The sequence below is a fragment of the Drosophila sulfurigaster genome, chromosome 3 (assembly GCF_023558435.1).
Source record: "Drosophila sulfurigaster albostrigata strain 15112-1811.04 chromosome 3, ASM2355843v2, whole genome shotgun sequence".
NCBI lineage: Eukaryota > Metazoa > Arthropoda > Insecta > Diptera > Drosophilidae > Drosophila > Drosophila sulfurigaster.
The window spans coordinates 43568693-43590982 of record NC_084883.1 but is presented as its reverse complement, the minus strand read 5'-3'; the positions used below and the strand labels follow the sequence as shown (position 1 = coordinate 43590982).

The 22290-nt window shown below is 35.8% G+C and overlaps 2 protein-coding genes and 1 long non-coding RNA gene across 5 annotated transcripts in view; 2 read left to right on the top strand and 1 right to left on the bottom strand.

Annotated features, from left to right (window-relative positions):
- Positions 1–22290, top strand: part of LOC133842262 (protein furry) — a 66846-nt gene that overhangs the window by 22808 nt on the left and 21748 nt on the right. The window lies entirely within an intron of this gene.
- LOC133842255 (cysteinyl leukotriene receptor 1) lies at positions 1440–22270 on the bottom strand. 3 transcript variants are annotated; one of them, XM_062275291.1, is made up of 7 exons: positions 20738–22269; positions 13341–13483; positions 12948–13204; positions 12520–12641; positions 10081–10199; positions 9759–9826; positions 1443–3440 (listed from the first exon to the last, which is right to left on the bottom strand). In XM_062275291.1, exons 1-7 carry the CDS (start codon positions 21470–21472, stop codon positions 3343–3345), a joined length of 1542 nt encoding a protein of 513 aa, XP_062131275.1. In that variant the 5' UTR covers positions 21473–22269; the 3' UTR covers positions 1443–3342. The 3 variants fall into 3 exon arrangements, with proteins under 3 accessions (XP_062131276.1, XP_062131277.1, XP_062131275.1); XM_062275292.1 differs by lacking the exons at positions 9759–9826; positions 10081–10199 and having other exon boundaries at positions 1440–3440; positions 20738–22270; XM_062275293.1 differs by lacking the exons at positions 9759–9826; positions 10081–10199; positions 12520–12641 and having other exon boundaries at positions 1441–3440.
- LOC133842264 (uncharacterized) lies at positions 20060–20654 on the top strand. Its single transcript, XR_009894373.1, has 2 exons — positions 20060–20431; positions 20521–20654. It is a non-coding gene; the product is annotated as an uncharacterized LOC133842264 (long non-coding RNA).

The window sequence follows — 22290 nt, the reverse complement described above, 5'->3', positions numbered from 1 at the left end:
TAATTAAATCGCCACCTATCGCAACTAACCGACTAACAAACTTGAGCAAAACGTTGCTATTAAAGATTCATAACTCAACAAATAGAAACTTGAAACGTTAAACGTTGAAATTTATTTTAAGCAATGAAAACGTTTTCGTTAGGTGAACAAAATTGCTGCAACTCTTAAATTAAATTTAAATAAAATAAGGCAATTGTTTTTTAAATGAATTTGGTTGGTTTAATTGTCACCAATGGTTAGGTTTACTTTGTTCTTGTTCTCATGCGCAGCTTTTGTCTAACTCTCTAATTTTCATACTTGGCTAAGCAATTTTCGAAATTTCCATAATTTGCTTAATTTTTTGCTTCTGCCGTTTTTGCGGATTTTCATTTGCTTTTAATCTGTTTGTACGCTTCTCACACTCACTTCGCTGGCTTATTTTGGATTATTGAATAAATGTGGTACGAGTTTTCGGTGGTTTTTTCTTTCTTTTCTTTTCTTTTCTTATGTGGCAATATATATAATTTGTATTTATGTTCAAGTCTCTCCATACAAGACAGCGTTTTCAGTTGTTCTGCTTGCCATCCATTAAAATCTTCTTTTAAGCAGCTTTTAAGTAAAATTTTGAGCTCGTATAAAATTCTCAACTTGAGCTCAGCCGCAGATCCACTAAAGCAGAGTGTGTCTGTGTATGTGTGTGTGTTTATGTGTGGCAATTTGATTGAATTGAATTGAATTCTTTTTGCATGTTCCTCGTTCGCTTCGCTTTGCTCTGACTGTTGTTAGAAATCGCTGGGGAATTCGAGTTCAGACGCATTCCTGTGGCGGCATCCTCTGTGCATAATTTCATGGCAATTTGTTATGCACAATGCTCGCTGGGCCATTAATGTTTATATTCCTGTAAATTGCTGGCCAATATGCCACAGAGCAGCAATGCAAAAAGACAAAGCAAATCGGAAACAAATGAAAAGTTTCATTTGCTGAGTGGTTGACTATGAAATATCCTAACTAAAAAATGCTGTATAAGGAATTTCTTCGAATTGAGTTTTGATTACTCTATTGGAAAAAGTCTTGAATAAAGTAAAAGTGATTTAATAAAGTTAATTTTTAAGTACTATTGAAATCATTTATATATATCATTTGTTGCTTTGTCTGACAATCTGGTATATAGCGTATTCTATGGTATATTTTGATATCGATATACCAAATATTGCCTTTGGTATATTTTAATATTTTTTTTGTAAATTAATATGGTATTTTTCATATACGTCGGGTATCTCCCTGTCGATTATAGCATTCTTACTTGTTTTTAAATATTTTTATTTAATTTATTTTATAGTAAAATGATTTTCATTTACACAAAATTTCAATTTGAATTGTTATTTAAGAATTTAATTGAAATATATTTCATTCTTTTGTTAAATGTTTACTACCCATCCAAATTGAATTTTCTACGCAAATTAGTTTTCTTTGATTTTATTTGGAGTATTTATAATTCCAAAATGTGTATGCGGGTCAAGTAGGATGTCAGAAATTAACGCTAATTCATTAAGGCAATTAAGAAAGTACTCAGCTAATGCGCCTAGACACGTTGCCTCTAGCTTCCTACTTAAATAGCTATATTTATTTTTATTCACTGTAGTCGTTGTTTTTTTGGTTGTTGTAATGTGAGAATTTAGGGATTGTAAGCAACAAGTTGTATGTTTTTATAGGCGTAAAATTGAGAGACTTTCTGTGTGTTTTTGTGATTGTTATTGTTGCTCGTTGCTGGTTCCTGGTTGCTCGTTGTTTTCGGCTGTTTGTCCTAAAGTTGAGCTTTAAACTGGCCCAATTCGGATCGTTGTGGCTTATAAGCCAACGCGCTGCCTGCACTTGACAAGCTTTGTGCTGACCTTTTCCCGTGCACCTAAGCAGCTTAACTTTTGTTTTTCTTCTTGTTGTTGTTGTTATTGTTGTTGTATTATGGCCATTGGGCAAATTGTCCAGGTGGGTGGCTTAGTGCTTGTACTTTTGGCCAGCTTAAGGGAATGTTGCAGGTTGGCTTGCCTCCACTTGACCAAATGGAAATCGTTTAATGGGCTCATTTCTGCCATAGATCCCTGACTCCCTAAATTCCTCAATCCACATCAAAATTGTTATGAAATCGAGCGATGTAAGTTTCCTTTATTTTTAGCTTAATTAGAAACTTTCTTTGGGCTGTTATTTTCACCTATTTCCCCCTCCCCAAAATCAAAATTCATTTTGCGTGAACATAACTAACATTTATTACGATCCAATTAAAATAGACTTAATTTGTGTTTTTTTTTTTTGGTTTTGCTATTTTGATTATACAATATATCCATTAAGAGTTTAGCATATTGTGGTTAATATTGTTGTGACTATTGCATTTTGATTTATAACGAATTCAATTATCGCATTGTCAATTAAGCATCATTTAAAACATAATTAGTTTAATGTTAATGCGCACATACACATAAATGAAGGGGTAAGAAAAATATATATGCATACATACATCCATATGCATATATTAATACCACAGAGATAACACCACGAATTGCCGTCGGCGCTTTTAAAGTTTTACTCAAATTTGGTTCAGAGTGTAAACAAATTCATACCCAAAGCGTTTATTTTGTTAATTTATTTCGGTCTCTATAATTGTGTCACGATATGGGTATGGGTGCTTATAGAATAGATGGGCGCTTGCTTAACATCGGCAAAATCAATATATAAATTTTTCTTTGAATGTCAAATTCGAATTGCATAAAGTATTCATAAATAGTGAAAGGTTTTTTTGAAAACAACAAATATAATCTCCTAGATATTTTCATTTGCGTACAGTATATTTTAAATGTAGTAGTAATACTGCCACATATATAATTCGGTGTATTTTAGTATTTTTCTTTTTCAAATTCGGTAGCGTATATTTCTTGTTTTTAGTTGCATTCTAAGCTTTGCAACTAATATTCCCGATGTTATCTTGCATATAAAAAAAGCTCTATTTGGTAATTGAAATTTACAATTTTCCTTGTTTCTTTTACGAGTAAAATCAATTTAAGCTGAAGTTCTTCTACATTTTTTATAAAGCGTTTCTACGCTTTTGTTTTTTCGTTTTACGTTTACGTTTTATTCTTTGCTCATTTTTTTTCTTTTTAGTTTTCTTTGGCTTTAGCAACATCACAAACAGATTTTTCTTTCGTTTTCTTTTTTTTATGCTTTAATTTACGAATAGCTATGATATCCTTTTGCATTTTGTGCAAATCATATAATTAAAATCCGAACACCTTAGGGTATTCTCTGCTTTGCTTGTCTCGCGCTGCATTTGTGTTTCGTGCAATTTTCTGGAGGTGTTTTCGTGAGTCTGCTTCACTTAAGTGGATGCAACTCATGCATCTCATTCCAGCAGTGTTGTGTCATCATGCGTCGCCTGGTTGAGGTGCCGGTGTTGCGGCAATATTCCGAGACTGTCAAAGAAAGCAAAATAATACGTTGTAAATTAAGTGAAAAACTGTTTGCGAAAAATGTGTGTGTGTTTGTGTGTGTTTACGATGAGTTTATAAATTATCGTCACAACAAGAGAGCGTAAAAAGTAAAAGAGAACTCATTAAAAGGCGTTGGTATTTGTGGCCTGTCGTTTGCCAGTGCAAAAACTTGATTGACGTCAGGCCAAGACAGGAGCAAAAGGAGCCATATCCCTTTCCACTATAGAACTCACGCTTTTCCACCTCCCACAATGTATTGCTTAACAATGTGGTTGAGTTTCGAGTGGGCGTGCTATAAATTTACCAGACGCTTGTTTTGGAATTCCACTTTCAAAAGTCAAAAGGAACATGAAATTCTTGTCTTCTTTGGGTAAAAAAAAGTTAGATACATTATTATTAACAAGTGAGAAAGCTATAATTGAGTTTGTTCGACTGTGATATACCCGCTACTTATTTGAAATAAAAGTGAAACAGTGTGGTATTTTTGTTAAAATATACCAAATTAATATACCACAAAAATACTGAAATGTACCACAGGTTATAATTGGTATATAAATAAACGTAGTAAGAAGTTACATATAATACCCTTCTACCCTTGGTTACCACAATAATATTAAACAAGTAAGAAAACTACAGTCGAGTGTACTCGACTGTAAGATACCCGCTACCCATTTTGAATAAAAGAAATATATTTTGCGGTATTTTTCTCAAAATATACCGATTATACTGCAAAAATACTAAAAATATACCAAATGGTATATTTGGTATATCGATATAGTACCGCATTCAAAATATACCATAGACGGCACAATATACAGACGGACAGACACACAGACGGACAGACGGACATGGCTAGATCGTCTCGGCTGTTGACGCTGATCAAGAATATATATACTTTATAGGGTCGGAGATGCCTCGTTCTACCTGTTACATACATTTCCTGCCGGCACAAAGTTATAATACCCTTCTACCCTATGGGTAGCGGGTATAAATATACCATAGGTATATTGATATAACACCACATTTTAAATATACCATAGAGTACAAAATATACCAGATTGTCAGTCAAAGTTGCTAAGATATACGCCCTTCTACCCTATGGGGTGCGGGATTTAATACAAAATGTTTGGAACGAAAAACGAGATTTAACCATAATTATGTATTAGTTAATTGGCGCACAATCGTGTGCATTTAGCCTAATGACGGCTAATAATCCTGTGTTCATAATTTAGCATATTTACATTTTTATTACGCTTGGAGTCATAATTTAGCATATTTAACATTTCCGTTGCCATTGAATTTGTGCACAACACTTTTGACCTTTTCTATCCTATTATTTTTTTTTTTAATTTGAAGTCGTTTATTCACCTGGTCGACGACCGCGATTTCAATTTAGATTTGTCCAGCAGGGGCAACTCCTAATTTTACTACCATTTCTTTTTCGCTTTATGTGAATTTGTTTGTAAAAAGTTTTTTTTTTTTGTCAAAGGACATTTTGCTTATCTGCGCATTGCAGATGACTGAGGCTATAATTTTTGGTCTATTCTCGGTTTTTGCGTTTCAATACGAAATTTACATTTGTGTGCAGCCAGCAACAGCCACAACAACAACAAGAACTACAGCAATTGCCAGCATTTACGACCGGCATTTCAAGCGTTAGTTTTGAGCGTCACTCAACATGAAAAATGTTTGCAAATTAGAGGGCGTGGTCGCCTCTGTGTGTGTGTTATGACAACTCACGATGAGGGCACATTTTGTGCGGGGGGGGGGGGAGAAAAGTAATTTCGGTGATTTCGATTTTCAATCAGTTGCGCTATTGTTTGATAATTTTCACTGATGTTTTGTTGATTTAATCCCAATTTTAATTCGGATTTTAAATGCCAACTTTCATAATTTTAATTGTGTGTTTTTCAAAACATATTTTGAAGCGGATACTTTTATTCCATTTTCACCATATTGTGTTTCCAAGCCAATCTGTGCCAATCAATCATGCATATGCCATTCACACACAGACACACACCCATTTTAATGAAATTTGATAAACAACTGTGAAATCGTGTGTTGGCCTGGGTGTGTTTCTGTTTGAAGTTTTCCACATATTTTGTGTTAATACCCTAGCTATATGTAGGTAAAGTAGAGGAATATGCAACGCAGAAAGAGATTAACAACTGAAATAAATGTGAAAATATGAAAAATGCCTTATGCCTATAAAAACTTTATGGAATGCTACTTTAAATTTGTATTGGCTAACCACAAATTTGTAGTTTAAATTTGCAAGCATATTTGGGTTTCGATAAGCAGAAGAAGAAATAAAAAATAGCACTGATTACTGGATTTGTTTTTCTGCAGTGAATTGTTGCCGCTGCTTGAACCGATGACAAAAACAGCAGCGTTCCGAATGAAAATTGTCGGTAATTTTCACTGAGATTGGGTTGATTTTAAAATGCAAAAAGGGTTCGCTTTGACCCGTCGCGAACCAAAAAGCCTGGCCAGCGGCAGTTTTTGCGCTGTCTGCTTTAATTAATTTATTAAAAACCAATTTGAATTAACTGCGTTACGTTGCGTTGGTGTTTTAAAGTGTTGCCGACTCAAATATCTTTAGTTGGCTGTGGAATGAAATCATCATCATCATCACCATCGTCGTGAGCTGGAGTGATGATGTCATTAGCTGCATAAATCAAAACGTTGAGATTTGGCAAGAATTGAATTTGAATTCATTTGACAAGCTGCCCTATTCATTGAGATATATAAGAGTCACAGTTACTATATATACATCAATGTGTCTGAGTGTGGGTAGAGATTAATGATAACAGAGCTTGCGTCAGCATTTGCTGTGAGTGTCCTGCGAATATCCCAAGTGAATTATTAACTAAATTATACAGACGCAACAAACAACAAAGGGGCCAAAATTGTTGTTGTTGGCAAGCAAAAAGGAAAAAAAATCATAGAGAGAGTGAAAGAAAAGTCACAGCAAAAGTGCGACTAAGTGCCAAGCCCGCAAGCTAATTTATAAGCACAGTTATCTGAGTCTATAGTTGCTCTGGCACCTACAGTTGCTTTAATGGCCAAACAGATGCCCAGAGGACTGACGGCAAAAACATTGATTGACTTGGATGTGGCGCAAAATTGCCGTCACGATGTGTGTGTGTGATGCGTGATGTGAGCTGCTCTAGGCGAAACGTAATGAATGAGCGAGCGCTGAGTGCTCTACGCATAAATTGCATGCAGCGCACGTTTTACACGGCGTATGAGCAATACGCACGAAAAAAGTGCTTCAGTATGCGCAACGTGTGCGGAAAACTATATGCTACTACACTATACTTTACCCAATCAAAGAACTGTGATTAACTCATGCACGATTGAAATTTTCACACGTTTGAAATGCAAAACTTGAATGAAATTTGCCAGGAAATTGTCGAAATTCGAGACGTGCGGCGCGTGTGTCTGCAGCTAAATAGCGACTGCGATTGTGCTCGGCTTCTGATAATTAGATTCGGAATCATTTTAAAAAACGTTAAAATTAATGAGGGTCAAAGGCTGTGTGTGCTTGTCGGCTACTCGTAATTCAAAACCAACGCTGCACCTACGCGCGAGTCACCAGCAATTAACGCTAAAATCAGTTAATGAATTTGCCTACATCAAATCGATTAGTGCCCATTTTCAAAGAACATTTTCTACCTCGACCAGCCAAATCTAAAGGCCAGATCTTTCTATACTAGATAGCTATGTAGTCAGTTTTGTTTTAAAGCAATACACAAAGGACCTTCATGTAAACTTCACTCTTAATTTTGCACAAACTGTGCAGTCGTGTTTGCTTATTGCATGTGTGAAATGTATGTTAAGAGCCATGATGTGACTCTTGACGTTGTGATTCATGAATTTACCTTGTGTAAATGGATATTAGCTGCATTGTAAGTTTTCACACAAGCTCTGAAGAGAACTGTATTCGCATGTTTATCGTCTGCCAATCTCAGTGTCATTTCAACCGGATGTTGCACAGACAAGTTATTGTGGAAAACGGTTCCATTAAATGCAGAGCACGGCAAAAGCCGGATGACACCAGCTGTCGCTCGCAGCTTCCGTTGAAAATGCAAAGATCGGTATTTATAGGGCAACTGATGGTCGAGTTAACTCATGCGCAAAATATATCATTACTTATTCGTCATATTCAAAAGTTACAAAGGTGTTATAACTTAGTGAAAAGGTATCTGAGAAAAGGTATTTACGATATTAGTAGCTTTCATTTGCAATAATAAAACCAAGTTCATCTGTCATCTAAACACTTTTGGCAACCTCTTATCCAGTCCAATTTTTGTCATACATAATAATAATCACATTTGTGAGGGTTCGAAGATGACATAATAAATAATATGAATAATATATGATTGTTATTGTATGTTAAGCACTTTCTACCTTAACTTGGTAGACAATTTCGTATATTTTGTACTCTTTGGTATATTTGGAATGTAGTAATATATACTAAATTTAGTATTTGATAACTTTTTATATTTATATTATTTGGTATATTTGGATATACTAAATATAGTAATGGGGATATTCAATTTTTGTTGGTATATTTATTAGTATTTGGAATATTTAATATATTTTTATATATTTATTTAGTATATTTTAAAAAAATACCATTTTGGATGGCTAATGGGTATCTCAAAGTCACGCACACATTCGACAGTAGTTTTCTCACTTGTTTATAAATCCTTGAGAGCTCAATGTCAGCACTTGGTAACTGGTTAAACAGTAACTGCAACGCCAACTGCGATGACAACGACACTTGTGCTGTCACAGTAAGCTTTATTGCAGTCGCCGGCTGTGTGTAATGCTTAAGCTGAAGATAACCAGGATAGCAAGCAGTCGTTATTCGCAATACTGCAAGGCTTTCGCTCTTGTGCTTATTTACTTAAAAGGCAAAAAGCAAAAAAGTGAAAAAAAGCGAAGGCGTCCCTTCGGGAAAGCACAGAATTTTTTAATAATTCTTGTGTTGGGCTGTGACAATGGCAACGCTAATTTCATTTGATGTAATCGTTGCTGCTCGTGGGTTGTGAAGCACACTCGTATCACACCTCTTGTTTAAACAGTCTGTCAATATTTGCATGAAATACACACGAAGGTTCTTACTGTTTTGATCCTTTTAACCTCGACGGGATAACGAGACAGGCAGAAATGCAGACAGACAGACTCAACCGGAGGCTCAACCATCTCTTGGCCATCGTCATCGTCATCATCATCGCGTTTACCATTCACCATTTACTTTAATTTGATTTACATTACATATTTGCTGCGCACTTGCACTTCGTTTCACATGCTCACGACGTCGACGAAATGAGCAACATTTTTCGCCCTTTTTTTTGCAAGCTATCCCTTTTATCTTTTTTACAGCTCAATCTGAAATCAAATTGCCAGGCTCAATATACATATTTAATTGAAAATCACCGTCGTACTCAAATTGCATAAATAAAATATGTGCTACCCTCAAAAGTATGCTATAAAAACGCGCTCACTAACTTTAATTAGCCAAATGGATGGGATGAGAGATGTTCATAGCATTAGTATTCATAGTTTTGCCAATAATTCTGAAGACGAAAATAGACTCGACTAATTAATTGAGCAGAAGACTTGACAAAACTTTTATTGAACAAGTTTCGCATAGTTCAGCAACAAACTACAAGTTGAAAATTCCTTGAATTAATTGTACTCAAAGTTGGTTAACATCTTTGTATATTCTTTTTCTATATAGTCTTATAATTTATCTATATATTTTGTATGCTTTTCTTTTGCTAGTTATTTGCTAAAAACAATTGTATATGCATAAATATACAATATATTGTATTTCTTTAGCTAGATACGTTTTCTAAAAACAATGCTCGCATATAAATAGCCAAGTGAATCCTTTCAGTCAATAATTGTGGAGACAACAACTTGTTGCCATAAATCATTGGCCTTGGCTTCAGTCTGAAATTACATAATTAGTAAACACCGCAAATGCTATTTAGGGAACTTGAGGTGCCCAACCTTTGTGAGCTTATGCACATAATATAATAAGCGTTTTACTCGTAACAGAATAGATATGCGGAAACAACTGTCAGCAACAGCCGGCTGATGGTTGACGCAATAGAAAATCCTACAAGACGTTTGCAAGGTATTCCTGCATAATTTTTGCCCCTTTTCAGTGTTAAAGCACTTGATTGTAATTTCTGTGAATTTGCATAACAGCTGAATGCTGAAGCAATTTGTTAAGTGTTTTGCGTATTTTCCCCAAAAATTTGTTTTCACTTTCTTTCTTACCTGTCACTTGAGTGATGCCTTCACGTTGAGCCGATGAGACTCGTCGGAAAATGCTGAGCACCGCTTTGCTGTGAGAAAATGCGTAATGGTAATTACAGTAAGAAGAATTACGTATTCAAATATGCCTTGAAAATACAAATATACCCTGTAAATTGTGTAACAACATACGAAAGTAATTAGATAAATTCAACGAAGTCAAATGACTTCCTAATTAATTTGCTATAAATGGAATGCACAGCTCTTACACCTACACATTTTACAGGGTATTATTGCAGACAAGCAAAGCACACAATTTATTGGCATGATATATTTGGCTACTTACCGAAAATTTTGTCCGCTCACGCAATAAAGCACAAAATTGATGCCAAAATTTGTTATGAAGAACGCATTGAAAATATACTGTAGAACAATTGTTGTATTCTGTGTCTTGGCTGTTTGTGTCTGTTGACGGAAGAGAGAGAGAGAGAGAAAATTGTGGAGTATGAAAGGAAAATTGTCATTAGATGCGCTTCAAAGCAATTGAAATATGTGTTTTTTGTTTTGTCATCCATCCATCCATATGCTCATAAGGCTGCTCCATCATATGTTCTATTTTTGGAAATTTATGCTAAAGATGAAACTGATGACGCGTACTTTAAAAATTACGCAAGGTATTTTCGCTTTGATATCACATTATGAGCGATAATCATTTCCAATGAATTGCTAATTGCAATTGATGTTTCAGTATTTAGGCACATCTATATATTGATTGACCTGACCTGAACTGTTCTGTGCTGTTCTGTTTTGCTCTGTTCCCCGGACACGTGTCTGAAGGTTTTGACCTGTTGAGCTTCTCTATGTATGTATGTTAGCACACATTTCCAGGCTGTTGCCCAGTCGAAAGCTTTCCGCTCAATTAATTTTGTGTCGCAATCAATGTTCAAGTTAGTCGCATGTTTATGCATACTCTACTATGTATGAGTTTACGATGTGATTTTTTTTCGGGAGGGTGGAAAACAATTTTCTATTCATTCGTTCGCTCAGCTGTCAGCATCCTGACATTCACATCAAAATACAGTTACCCATCCAAGGAAGGAAAAACTGGAAGCATTTGACGTGTTTTACATATAAAATAGAGAAAAGACAGGACAAAAGGACTACTGCTGAATTTTTGTCGTTGTTACGTTCGTTCTCTCGTGTGTGACGATAAATTCCGTTGCGTTTTCTCATTTTCTTCACATCACGAGTTGACAGGGCCATTTCAGCAAGTTGGCAGCCCAAGCTTCGAAAAAAATAGGCCAGTTTTCAACTTTATTGAGTTTTTTGACTTTAAGCCCCCTGCGAATTTAAGGTCTTGACAACTAACCCCTTAAAAACAGTAAGATTATCGAGCAGGTCCCTCGACTACATAAAATGCATATCCTTTGTCCTTGACACCGTCGCCTGTGCAAATGACAACCTGTTAAAATGATATTTATGTAATTAAATGTTGTAAAAGTGTCGTAAAGGATTCCCCTTGTTTTTTGTTTGGTTTTTTGGAAATGTTGGCATTTTAACGATGCAAAGGTGCCCAAAGTACACAAACTAATTAAAGCCTCAGCAGAACAACACTCGATAGTCATTCCTCAGCGCTTTGATTAATGTGCCGTAACAGCAATGCTGACTTGAAGATTCTCTGCAAACAACAGTTTTTAAATGGAAATAAATACTTTAAATTATATAAATCCTAACTGTTGAAACTCAGTTTGAATTTAAATGAAGAAAGGATTTTTTTTAAGTTACATCCTGTAATGGATTCGCTTTGAATCTAGCTGCTGTTTCTATCTTCTCTGCAATCAGCAGTTCCTAATGGAAATGAAGTACCGAAACACCAAATTAAAGAGTTGAAGAGTTGATTTCATTTAAATTAACAACTCCAACTGATGTTCTCTAGCTGTTTCTGTCTTTATGATTCTGTACAATAAGCAGTTTCTTAATGGAAATGAAGTACCAAAACACTAAATTAAAGAGTTTAATAGTAGATTGAATTTAAATTAAAAACTCATACTGCTATACTCTTGTTTGATTGAGTGAGCCTTAAAAGTTATACCATGTAATGAACTATTATCTGATTGAATCTTTCGCTAGAGAAGTCAACAATCTAGCTGCTGTTTCTGTCATAACTTTCAGTTACAGATAAGTCTGAAGAGAGCCCTAAACTATTTTGTCTTGACTTGAACCTATGTCAACTTTGCTGGGGCCATCAACGTTGACTGACAGACGACGCACTTCAACTCAGTCGACGAATTAGCGGCAAGTTCATAGCCCACAAAAACCTCACCCGCTGAATGATATGTTAATGTTAATGTGTGCTGCATTTTTCTCAGACTCAGTCTTGATGTGGTTTTCATGGAAAATACGAAATAAATAGTTCTTTTTTCTATCTGTCTGGCATTGTCACTTTGATGTAGAAATGGCAATGGTTGAATTTGATTTGCCAGTTGCAGTTGGCATCTGCAAATGTTGTTAATTAGCAGCAGATGGCTAAACAATAAACAGAAAACTTTGTCTATTTTGCTGTAGTTTAATGAACAGTGTGTGACAGCGTGATGTGTTTGTTGTCTGTTGTTTTTCCTGGTCAGTGCTGTGGCTATCTTAATAATCAGAACTTTAATTAAACAAAACAATGAAGCGACACGTGGAGCGATCGTAATTTGATGCGATTTTCAGGGTAATGCTGCCGCCTACTTGACGTATACGTAATTTGGAGTGACTATTTTTAAGTAGTTAGGCAATCACTCACCTCCCAGTAGGTTTCGATGCGAAGCAAACAGCTCGGTAAATTTAGACACACAAAAACGGTCGACACAATGAGCAGCATCTTGGTAACCTTCAATTGTGACGAGTTTTGCACCTTGCGGCGTCCTGTAAATAAATCAACGCTGAATTCAGTGTTTTGGCATATTAAAGTTAGTGTTATGAGTTGGATGATATTTCTGCGAAAGTTTGAGAAATGTTTTAAGTAGTTTTTCTTTATATTTTCACGCAGCTTTTAACTTTATCAAATGCGACGACAAAGTTTGGCGTTAAGTAGCAGCTAATTGTTGGTATTAGTATGCACGAAAAAGTTTGCAGCAAAGGGCTTAAGCGCAAAGTTGCTGTCAACTAACGCGTATGTCAATTGGCCAGAAGTTAATGCACACACAAGTTTATATCATATATAGAGCTCACCTGGTTTCTGTGTTATCTCGCAATGATGCTGCGAGTTTGCTGCCTCAAGTTGATGTTGTTGTTGATGTTGATGTTGTTGCTGCTGCTGCTGCTCCGTTTGTCGTGTCACACTATGCTGTCCGCTTGGATGTGTGCCAGTTGACTTTTGACGCTTCAGCGATGCCGTAATGCGATACGACGACGATGATGCTGTACCACCTCCACCTCCAGATGCAGTTGTCGTCGAGTTTGTTGGCATATTAGTCATCTGTGGTTTCCTGTGAAAACAAAACAAACTTCCAGTAGGTGCCACAAACTTGTAAATAATGCACAGCACAGCACAGCACAGAACAGCGTAGCGAAAGTACCGCAAAAAGTAATTAACATCGCGCATTGGCAAAAAGTTCTACTCACATCTTATGCATTGTTAATGTGCGTCGCACTGTTGCAAATTTCCAAACCGTACAACCGGTGCATGTATTGAGCACCGTGATGGTGGTAAACGGCACCGCATAAACAACAATCGAGTCCCAGTAGTTGAAGAGCGCCAGTTGTTCCTGCAAAACGATGTTAAAGACACTCTCGCATTCAGTTCAGTTTATCGTCTGCTGCACTCTGATTCGATTAATGTGTGTGCGTGTTGTGTGCTGACCAACGAGACGTATACGTAACACAGTTATGGGTAAATTCGATTGCCCACGGGCCAGCTAAAAGCTAACAACCGATACCCCAATTGTGTGCTCGAAAAACGTTTAAAGCAATTAAATTCATGCAACCCGAAAAAAAGTGTAGGAAGAGAAACCTTCGATTTGTGGAGTAAAGCTAAAAGGATTTGCTGTATGCAGAAAGGCTATTGAAAAAAACGAACCACGATAATGCCCAGTGGACCTCAAAAAAAAAAGGAAGAGAGCTACAGTAGAGTGTGCTCGATTGTGAGATACCCGCTACCCATTTTCAATAAAAGCAAACTATGCGGTATTATACTAAAAATATACCGAATCAATATACCAAAAAATATTAAAATATACCGAAGGTTATAATAGCTATACATAATAAAAACAAAACAATGCGGTATCATTATGTACAGAAAAGTACTAAAATATACCGAATTCTATAATGTAATATCGATATACCATGTATGAATGTAGAATTCAAAATATACCATAGAGTACAAAATATACCAAATTGACAATCATAGCAACTTTTATAAAATATAATATATACTTATATACATATGTACTATATATTAGTATATAGTATATATTTTATACTCTTACTCTAAACTTCAAATTTTGTCCTTGCATTGTGGTCGATTTATAAAACCAACTTCAACTGAATGCATCACTAAAAAATTCACTATTTCTGTTTGTGACAGACAATTTCCGCTTATCACTAAGTTAGAATAACCTTTTACCCGAGTATAAAAATGGTGTAAAGACAGACAGAGCGAAAAGGCAGTTGCCTTAGATATTCAGTAGTGAATATAAATGCACAAAAGTGCCTTTTTGTCGACATGATTAATGCATGCATATAAATATATGCTGATGTGAAGGATACTTTTGCGTCTATCAAATCCTTTTCTCTCTCTCTTGGCACTGACTTTTGCTATTTGTTTTAAGCTTTAGCTATTTGCACATCGTGGTGTTGTTAATCCAAGCTGAAAGCTAATTTCCAGTTTCTTTTTTTCTACGCCCCCCTAGAGTTTTTGCTCTTGCTAACATTTTTTCTGGGTAATGTTAAGAAAAAAAAAAAGAATATAGTATTATGTATTATTTTCCACCGTTTCGTTTTAATTCGTATAATAGTTTTAAAAAAACCAACGCAATAATTCACGAACATCTGCCACTTGAATTGAGATGCTGCTTGTTGGTCGTTGGCTTTATTATTTTTTATACCGCAGATGCTGGGTGTGTATTGCGTATTTATCACCCACTTACAGACGATTTCGGGATTATTTTCCACAGGCGCGCAGTGCTAATTGAATTGCGAAATTAAATTGCGGTGGTCCTTAAACTGCCTTTAAATGTGAAGAAATTGCAGTTAATTAGCAATTCCAGCTGGCAGCTGTCTGAGTTTCATCTTACAAATTTCCATTTCAATGATATAAATAAATAAAATTCATTTCTAATGCCAGAGATAGAGAATAAAGATGCGCAATTTTGTTTACTATATTTTTAGTTTAATGTCTGTGCAATTTTGGGCATAGTTAAGCTGACTTAAATGACTTTCGTTTAATCGACATTTGTCGGATTTATGACTCTGACCGCATTTGATTGCTTGAGGGAAATCTATCCGACTAAAGAGTCAGTCAATCAATTAGAGGCGAGCTGGTAGGTTGTTGTTTTAGTCTCTCAGAATTGTTGTCTCGTAAAGATCAAGAAAATTCAATTTAATTTCGATTTTTCGCTTTCAACGTGTATTTATCTATATTTTGTGGTTGCTTGATTGCTTTTTTTTTTGAGTTTTCAGTTGGCCATGTCGAGTGGATTTGAAGCCTAATAGGTCGTAAAATTTCAATCAATGGTAGTTTGTTGCTGTGCTGCTGCTGCTGCTGCTGCCATTGTGAGCAGTTCGAAATTGGATTTGATGAGAAATGAGAAAAGTTGCAGCACACACAACTGATGGGCATGTGCAGCACATAATCATCACATATTCAATTATTAGACTCGAGTCTTGATTATGTTGCCAATGTTTGAGTTGCCTTCGCACGAGGCGTCAAATTGCAATTGCATAACAAATTTGTTTTAAAGCCCTCACCCACACACAATCTTCACAGTTCAACAAGTCGGTCAACATGATGTACAGCTCTGACAAATTTAACAGCTCTCTGTCTGTCAGTCTGTCTGTCTGTCTTGTAGGCATTTGATGATGCGTTTTGCAGACGTCAGAATGGATTTGCCGCATTCCTTTGCGCTCTCGATTTCAATTTGTTTTCTGCAGCTGCCCCTCAGGCACTTTCATCTGCGACCCCATCTCTCCTTTTATGACAGTCTATTAAGCACTGCTGCTGTTGTGTCCAGCTGCTGCTGTGAGAATGCTGACAATGTGCGTGTCGACACTGTGAATAGCTTCAATTTTAATCCAACTCAGTCATGGCCTATAATAATCTTAACTCAGTGCTGAACCTTGTCTTTCGCACATAATTGGATGTTTCGAGTGCGACGTGCATAATTTCCAACCAGACAAAATGATTACGAATTCGAATCTTAAAAGAAGCCACACAGCCGTCATTGTAGGAAAGAGAGAGAGAGAGAGAGAGTTAAAAGCTAAGGCGCCAATCTAGTTGTAATAATTTATTTAATTTCTAAAATGGAGTAAACTCAATCCGCACAAATTATTGCGAGACTTTTGTGGCTTTATTTAGCTTTCAAGTTCACTTTTAAAAGTAACTCACAAATTTAATTGCGCTGAAACATATTGCGTTTAATCATTTTAGCCGAAGTAGGAGAAACTTAAAAAAAAAACTAATTAGGCTTAATTTATGCAATTACTCGTTCCATTAAAGTTTAAAGACTGTTTGCACTAAGCTCATTTGATCTAAAATCAATTTAGCTATCTAGTTCATTATGCAATTTCTTATGACACTGCTTCAATTGAGGAAAGTTCAGTTGCTATAAACTTAAAAATGCTTTAAGCTTGTTTGAACTAAAATTAATTTAGTCAACCAATTAGTTAAGTATGCAAAATTGGCTGCAGTTTTTATGGCGCTGGTTTAATCGAGAGAAGTTCATGTTGACACTAGCATTCGACTTTTCTTTCATAAGTACTTTTCTCACTGTATATTTTAGTTCACAAACGCAAAATTTCCATGCCTAAATTTAGTGAAGTTCATTTCACAAACTTTACTTTTATAAGTACTTTTCTCACTGTGTAGTTTTTTTCAACTTACAAAACTAAACTAGAAATGGCTTTATGATTATTTGATCTGAAATTAAATATGCAAAATTTGCATCAATTTTTCTGTCACTTTAATTAAGTGAACTTCACTTTATAAACTCCTCGTTCATTCGCATTTTTCTCACTGTGTAGTTCAGATTACATAAGACATACACAGCTAATGCGGTAATTGAAACATGTTAATGGACTACCGAATTTTTTCTAATTCAATATTCTCATGTCTTCCTCTGGTAGAGATACTAAGCTAGATTATTTGTGGGGATAATTTCTATGGAAGCGAATGTGTTTGTGTTTGTCTGTGGCATTCATTTACTTTGCACCTAGCTCAAGGATGTGTGCATGGCATGTGAAATGTTGCTTGTTGAAAATTATTGACAAAAAAAATAAAGAGAGACGAAAATGTATCAACAGCTTTTCAATATTGTTTACCGTTAGTCGAACTGAATGTCAATAGCGGGGCCAAAAGAGCCCACGCTCTCAACCTCAAATAATTTGCAACAATGTGTGGCAACCGAAACGCCCATTCGTTGATACGGTAAATATGGGCACATCACTCATACGACACGTTCACCATCAGCAAATGCCAATGTTTGTGTATTCAATTTTCCTCAACGTACATATTTTTGTTGTGTCTTTTATTTTTTTTTTTCGAAACGCTGCTGATTGAATTCGATTGCCTCCAGACGTACTTGAAAGCGAGATGGACGAGTAGAAAAATGAAGAACAACTTTCTTTTTTTTTTTTGGTAGGTGCTCTATCATGTTTGTGCTGGGTGCCGCCTTGTTTCCACTTCACGCTTTGCTTGCGCGCTTTTGCCAATTTGGCTAATAGAGGCGACTACGCCAAAGACTGTGTCTTCCTTTTCGTTTTTTTTTTTTTGTGGCTGGACAGGTGTGCGAACGATCTTTTGTGCGATTTGTTTGACTTGCATTGTCTGTGTGAAATTAGCATTGAATTTCCAATTCCAAGCGGCAAATGAGAGAGCGTTCGCTATGCAAACAGAAATTCGAGATTTATCGCGCCCGCATTGTCGGGGAAATTGTCGCGGCGCCACAATAATTTTTTCGCCAATGAAACGGGACACACCCAAAAAAGAAATGCGTGTTGACAAAGTTGTTAGAAGCCGAAGGGAGACAGAGAAGGAAGAAGAGTATCCATTCATTCGATAGCATCGGAGAAGTAGGTGCGTTGTCCTTGCCACGCTTTCTATTGTTAGGTTGTTGTCGTCTTTTTATACCCGCTACCCATATGGGAGAAGGGTATTATAACTTGCGGGAATTGTATGTAACAGGGAAAAGTAGGCATCTCCGACCTTATAAAGTGTATATATTCTTGATAAGCGTCAACAACCGACACGATTTAGCAATCCCCGTTTGAAGGAAATTCATTTGTATGGGCCGAAACGTCTTCTTACTACGGGTATTAGTTTGACTGAAAATCTGGTATATTTTGCAAATATAATCTTTGGTATTTTTTTTTAGTAATTCTGGTATAGTTTCCACTTTGTAGTATAATTTGCAAATATAGCATTTAGTAAAATTTTGCTATTTTTGCAGTATATTAATTTGGTATATTTTAAAAATAACACCGAAGTGTTTTGGCTAGCTGGTATATCACAGTCGAGCACACTCGATTATAGCTTTCTTAGTTGTTTTTTATTGTGGTTAAGAAAAAAATGTTTGTTCGGGCTTAGGCTATACCCTGTAAACAAGGGAGTGAGCACAGCACGTGTCGATAGCGTGTGATAAGCCAAGATGGGGGTAGATATGGGGTAGATTAGCACGACAAGTTGAGCACTTTAATTACCTTAATTGCCAAGGTAATTAAAGAGAAAATACAATTAGCATAGCTGGATCGAAAGGTAATCTAAAGGCAATGTAAAATCTGTTGAATTCTCTGTTTGTTTAGGGTATCTTGTCTGCCATCAATTTGCAACTCTTTTTTGTTTTTTTTTTGGGCATTTCTTGACTTACTGCTGCGTTTTGCGCCACATTTCGTTCTCCTAATTTGTTGGCTCGCCTAATAAATTGTCAATTTGTGCCTAACTCACTCAGCAGTCTGTTTGATTAATTGGCGACGTTTACCAAATGTTATTGTCTTTCACTTGGCTTGGTTTCCTATCTCTTTGTCTAATATTTTTTTCTTTTGTAGCGCTTAGCTAGTTAACAATTGCTTTACCCATATTTGTTGTTAATTGGCACACGAAGCTCCTGCAGAGTGACAGAGAAAGCCAAGTAGTGGCCTTTTTGTGAGCTCCTCTTCCAAAGACAAACATGATGGCAACTTTAAGAGCTTGGCAAAAGAGCTATCGAACAATTCGATTTCAATCCAAACGAAAGCGGCTTAAAAGTTAAAAAGTCACTAGAAAACATGTCACTGCCATAAAGTGCGTTAGTCTCTCCGATTGCTTTGCATTCGTTTTGCTTTTTTTCTTTCAGTTTTCATTCTTCTTTTTTTTTTTTTTTTGTTATTTCTGGAGGCCACTATGAGGTTCAAATGTGCTGGCGATAAAGGATTTATCAACAGACAAACGCGTGTCATTCGATTAAATGAACGCAAATCTGTTGGTATGCAAACGACAGCAAAATGGAAGGAAACCCATTTGACAAGTGGTTTTGCAATTTTGTCTATTTGTTGAAGCATATGTAGAGCTTGGCATTCAGAAAACAAAATTTAAGGGGTTTCCTTAGGGTTCTGTCTGATGGAGTGATGAACTTAAAAAGAAGGAAATGAGTGAGGCGGAAGTGAACCGACTTTGGGGACTTTTTAAGGTTAAGTCCCTAAAATATAACGAAACTAAAAAATTACAAATATTAAACATTATTTATTTGTATTTTGTGCTTTGTTTTTTTCCTCCATAAAAATCTTATAACTTGTTCCTTGTTATGTTTGACTTAACATTTTCAGTTGCTTTCTTACAAATTGAGCCCAACAAGGTCTTCAAGAATTTCGTATGTGGATTCCTAATTCTTTTAAATTCATAGAACACATTTTTCCTGTTATTCTAATAAAGTGATTTATTTATTGCTTTTTTAAGTATAATTACTTTTTTCTCAGCTACGCATCTTTTAAAAATTGCCTAAATTTATCATGACTTTGTAATTTTCAAAATATGTTTGAGAAACTTTTATACAATCAAACATTTTTTGATTTTTATTATTTTTTATCGCAATGAGGCCAACAATTGAGCTTAAAGAATTTTCCATTCTAGTTTAATTATTCTTATTATTCTAATAAAGTGCTCTAATTAATATAAAATCTAATTCTTAAGTTTATTTTTAACTCAGCTTCAAGAGCTTTTTACATAATCTAGTTAAACAAGCGTTATGAATATTTTTATTATTAATTATTTTCAATCCTTCTGCCAATTAAATTTTCTTTAATACTACGCAGTGAACATGTGTGTGAAGCTAATGTTTTATTATTAGATGTTATTTTTGATGACTTTTAGCTGTCGCTTCGGCACTTTTGCCAGTTATGAATGTGCGAAATCGTAAAAATTCCTGTCAACGGTTACAACAAACGATGTGAGGAATTTTTCAAGAGAGGGATGCAGCATCAAGGGGGGAAGGGAAAGAATGTGGGAAAATTGTCGATACGTGAGTCGTGTATGTTCTGTTGTCTGCTCTTTTGTGGTAACCTTTTGTGGCTACCTTTTGTTGTTCGTCTGCAGCAACTTTGTGCTTACTATTTGCAGGCAGCTGCCAGCTGTTGGTATTGGCAACCCATTAAAAGTGTGATGCGATGCCACAACCCAAAAAAAAAAAAAAAAAAAAAGGGAGAACAACAAAAAGGAATACAAGTTTTTGGCATTACAAATATGCATTTGATTTGTGCGCATCAAAAAGAATGGGTTATGTGAATGCTTTCGGCTATACATTGTAAATTCAAGAATATTCTGTTGGGGCACTCACCTTATAAGTCGTATTTAGATCGCAGATGGTAACATTCATTTTGGGATTATAAACGGGCTTGGCAATCAATATATAGGGCACACAATGCACACAGCCAGCCATTGTAAGGCCAAGTAGCACAATTTTGGCACGACGTACAGTGCACATGATTTGACGCTTCAGTGGATACATGACGGCAATGAAACGCTCTACGGTGAAGGCGACGACAAACCACACCGAACAGAAGCTGGCCAAATAACTGAAGAACGTGAAGAATTGGCAAAAATAGTCCTCGTTGTAGATGTTCACATTGAGGAAATTCAGCCATTGGACAAACAGACCGCACAGGAAACAAGTATCGCTGATGGCCAGTGCGGCCAAATAGAAACTCGATGATAATTTCCTTAGTTTAGTCATAAAGAACACGAATACGGAGAGTATGTTGCCAATGCTGCCCGTGCAGCAAATGATTGGGGTATAATATTTATTCACAAAGTCACTAATGAGAAATGCAATGCGCAGCATTTCCTCATCCTCTGAATCATCCGATTCGATTTCTGTTGTATTCATGTTGGCATTATTACTGCAATTCGTATAGTTGCCAACAAGTTCCATTAAATCTGTAGTTGTTGTTATGGGTATTGTTGTTGTTGTTGTCGATATGTCGACGATGTGGCTTTCATTGAACATGGCCATTGTTGTTGCTGTTGCTGTTACTGTTGTTGTGGTTTCTTCGTAGGGATTACTTGTGTCCATAATTGTGTTGCTCCTTTGCCAAAGATTATTGCCTCATTGGCTCATTGTCATTCCGCGCTCGAATGCGCAAATGTCACAATCTCTGATCTATTGGTTTGTCCTTCTATCTTTCTCTCTCTCTGTGTCTCTCGACTCTTTACACAAACTCTGCCATCCAAAAAAGGTAAACACAATTAGAGCAAATTAATTGTCTCTTTGTTTTTTTTGTTGCTTGCCACTTGAATGAAAATTTAAAAGCAAAAACTTGCTTCATTAAATGCTGTCGAGCAGCACTTGAGAGTGCAGCAAAATGTAGGTAAAGGCAAACAAAAACCTGGAACTACATATAGTGCAAACTGCATAAAAAGTTTAGCTAACGAATTTTTCAAGTTCCTCCGCGATGATGAAGACTTTCAAAACAATTTCGTGTCCATGCAATGAATGTAATACGAAACGAAGCGCCAAAATATTCCACTTTATCAGCAATTTAACGTTGTTGTTATTTTTGCTGTCTATTTTTTGTTCTTTATTTCCTATTTCTCGCTTTGGTCTTTAATGATGTCAATTATAAAACAAAATTGACTTACGGGATCAGCGCTAAAAAAAATAAATAAAGAACTTTTGCAAAACTTTGTCTCTGAACTGTGGAAGTATTTGTTTTGATTTGTCTAGTTTTTTTTTTACTTTGGTGAAACTTTTTTATATTTTTTTGCACACGCACTGAAATTGGAGAACTATAGTAAAAAGTTTTGATTCGGTTTGAAAATTAGTTTGCCAACTTTTATTATTTTTTTTTTCAATTTTTATTTTTTTTAATCTTATTTTTTTGTATAAGTATG

What these genes read in the sequence shown, in the direction of transcription:
- LOC133842255 (XM_062275291.1), bottom strand. Translation starts at nt 21,472, where the DNA reads ATGGACACAAGTAATCCCTACGAAGAAACCACAACAACAGTAACAGCA. An exon ending in ATCTAAATACGACTTATAAG is followed by an intron (nt 13,484 to 20,737) that starts GTGAGTGCCCCA and finishes ATCGTTTTGCAG; the next exon opens with GAACAACTGGCGCTCTTCAA. An exon ending in GCATCGAAACCTACTGGGAG is followed by an intron (nt 10,200 to 12,519) that starts GTGAGTGATTGC and finishes TTCCGTCAACAG; the next exon opens with ACACAAACAGCCAAGACACA.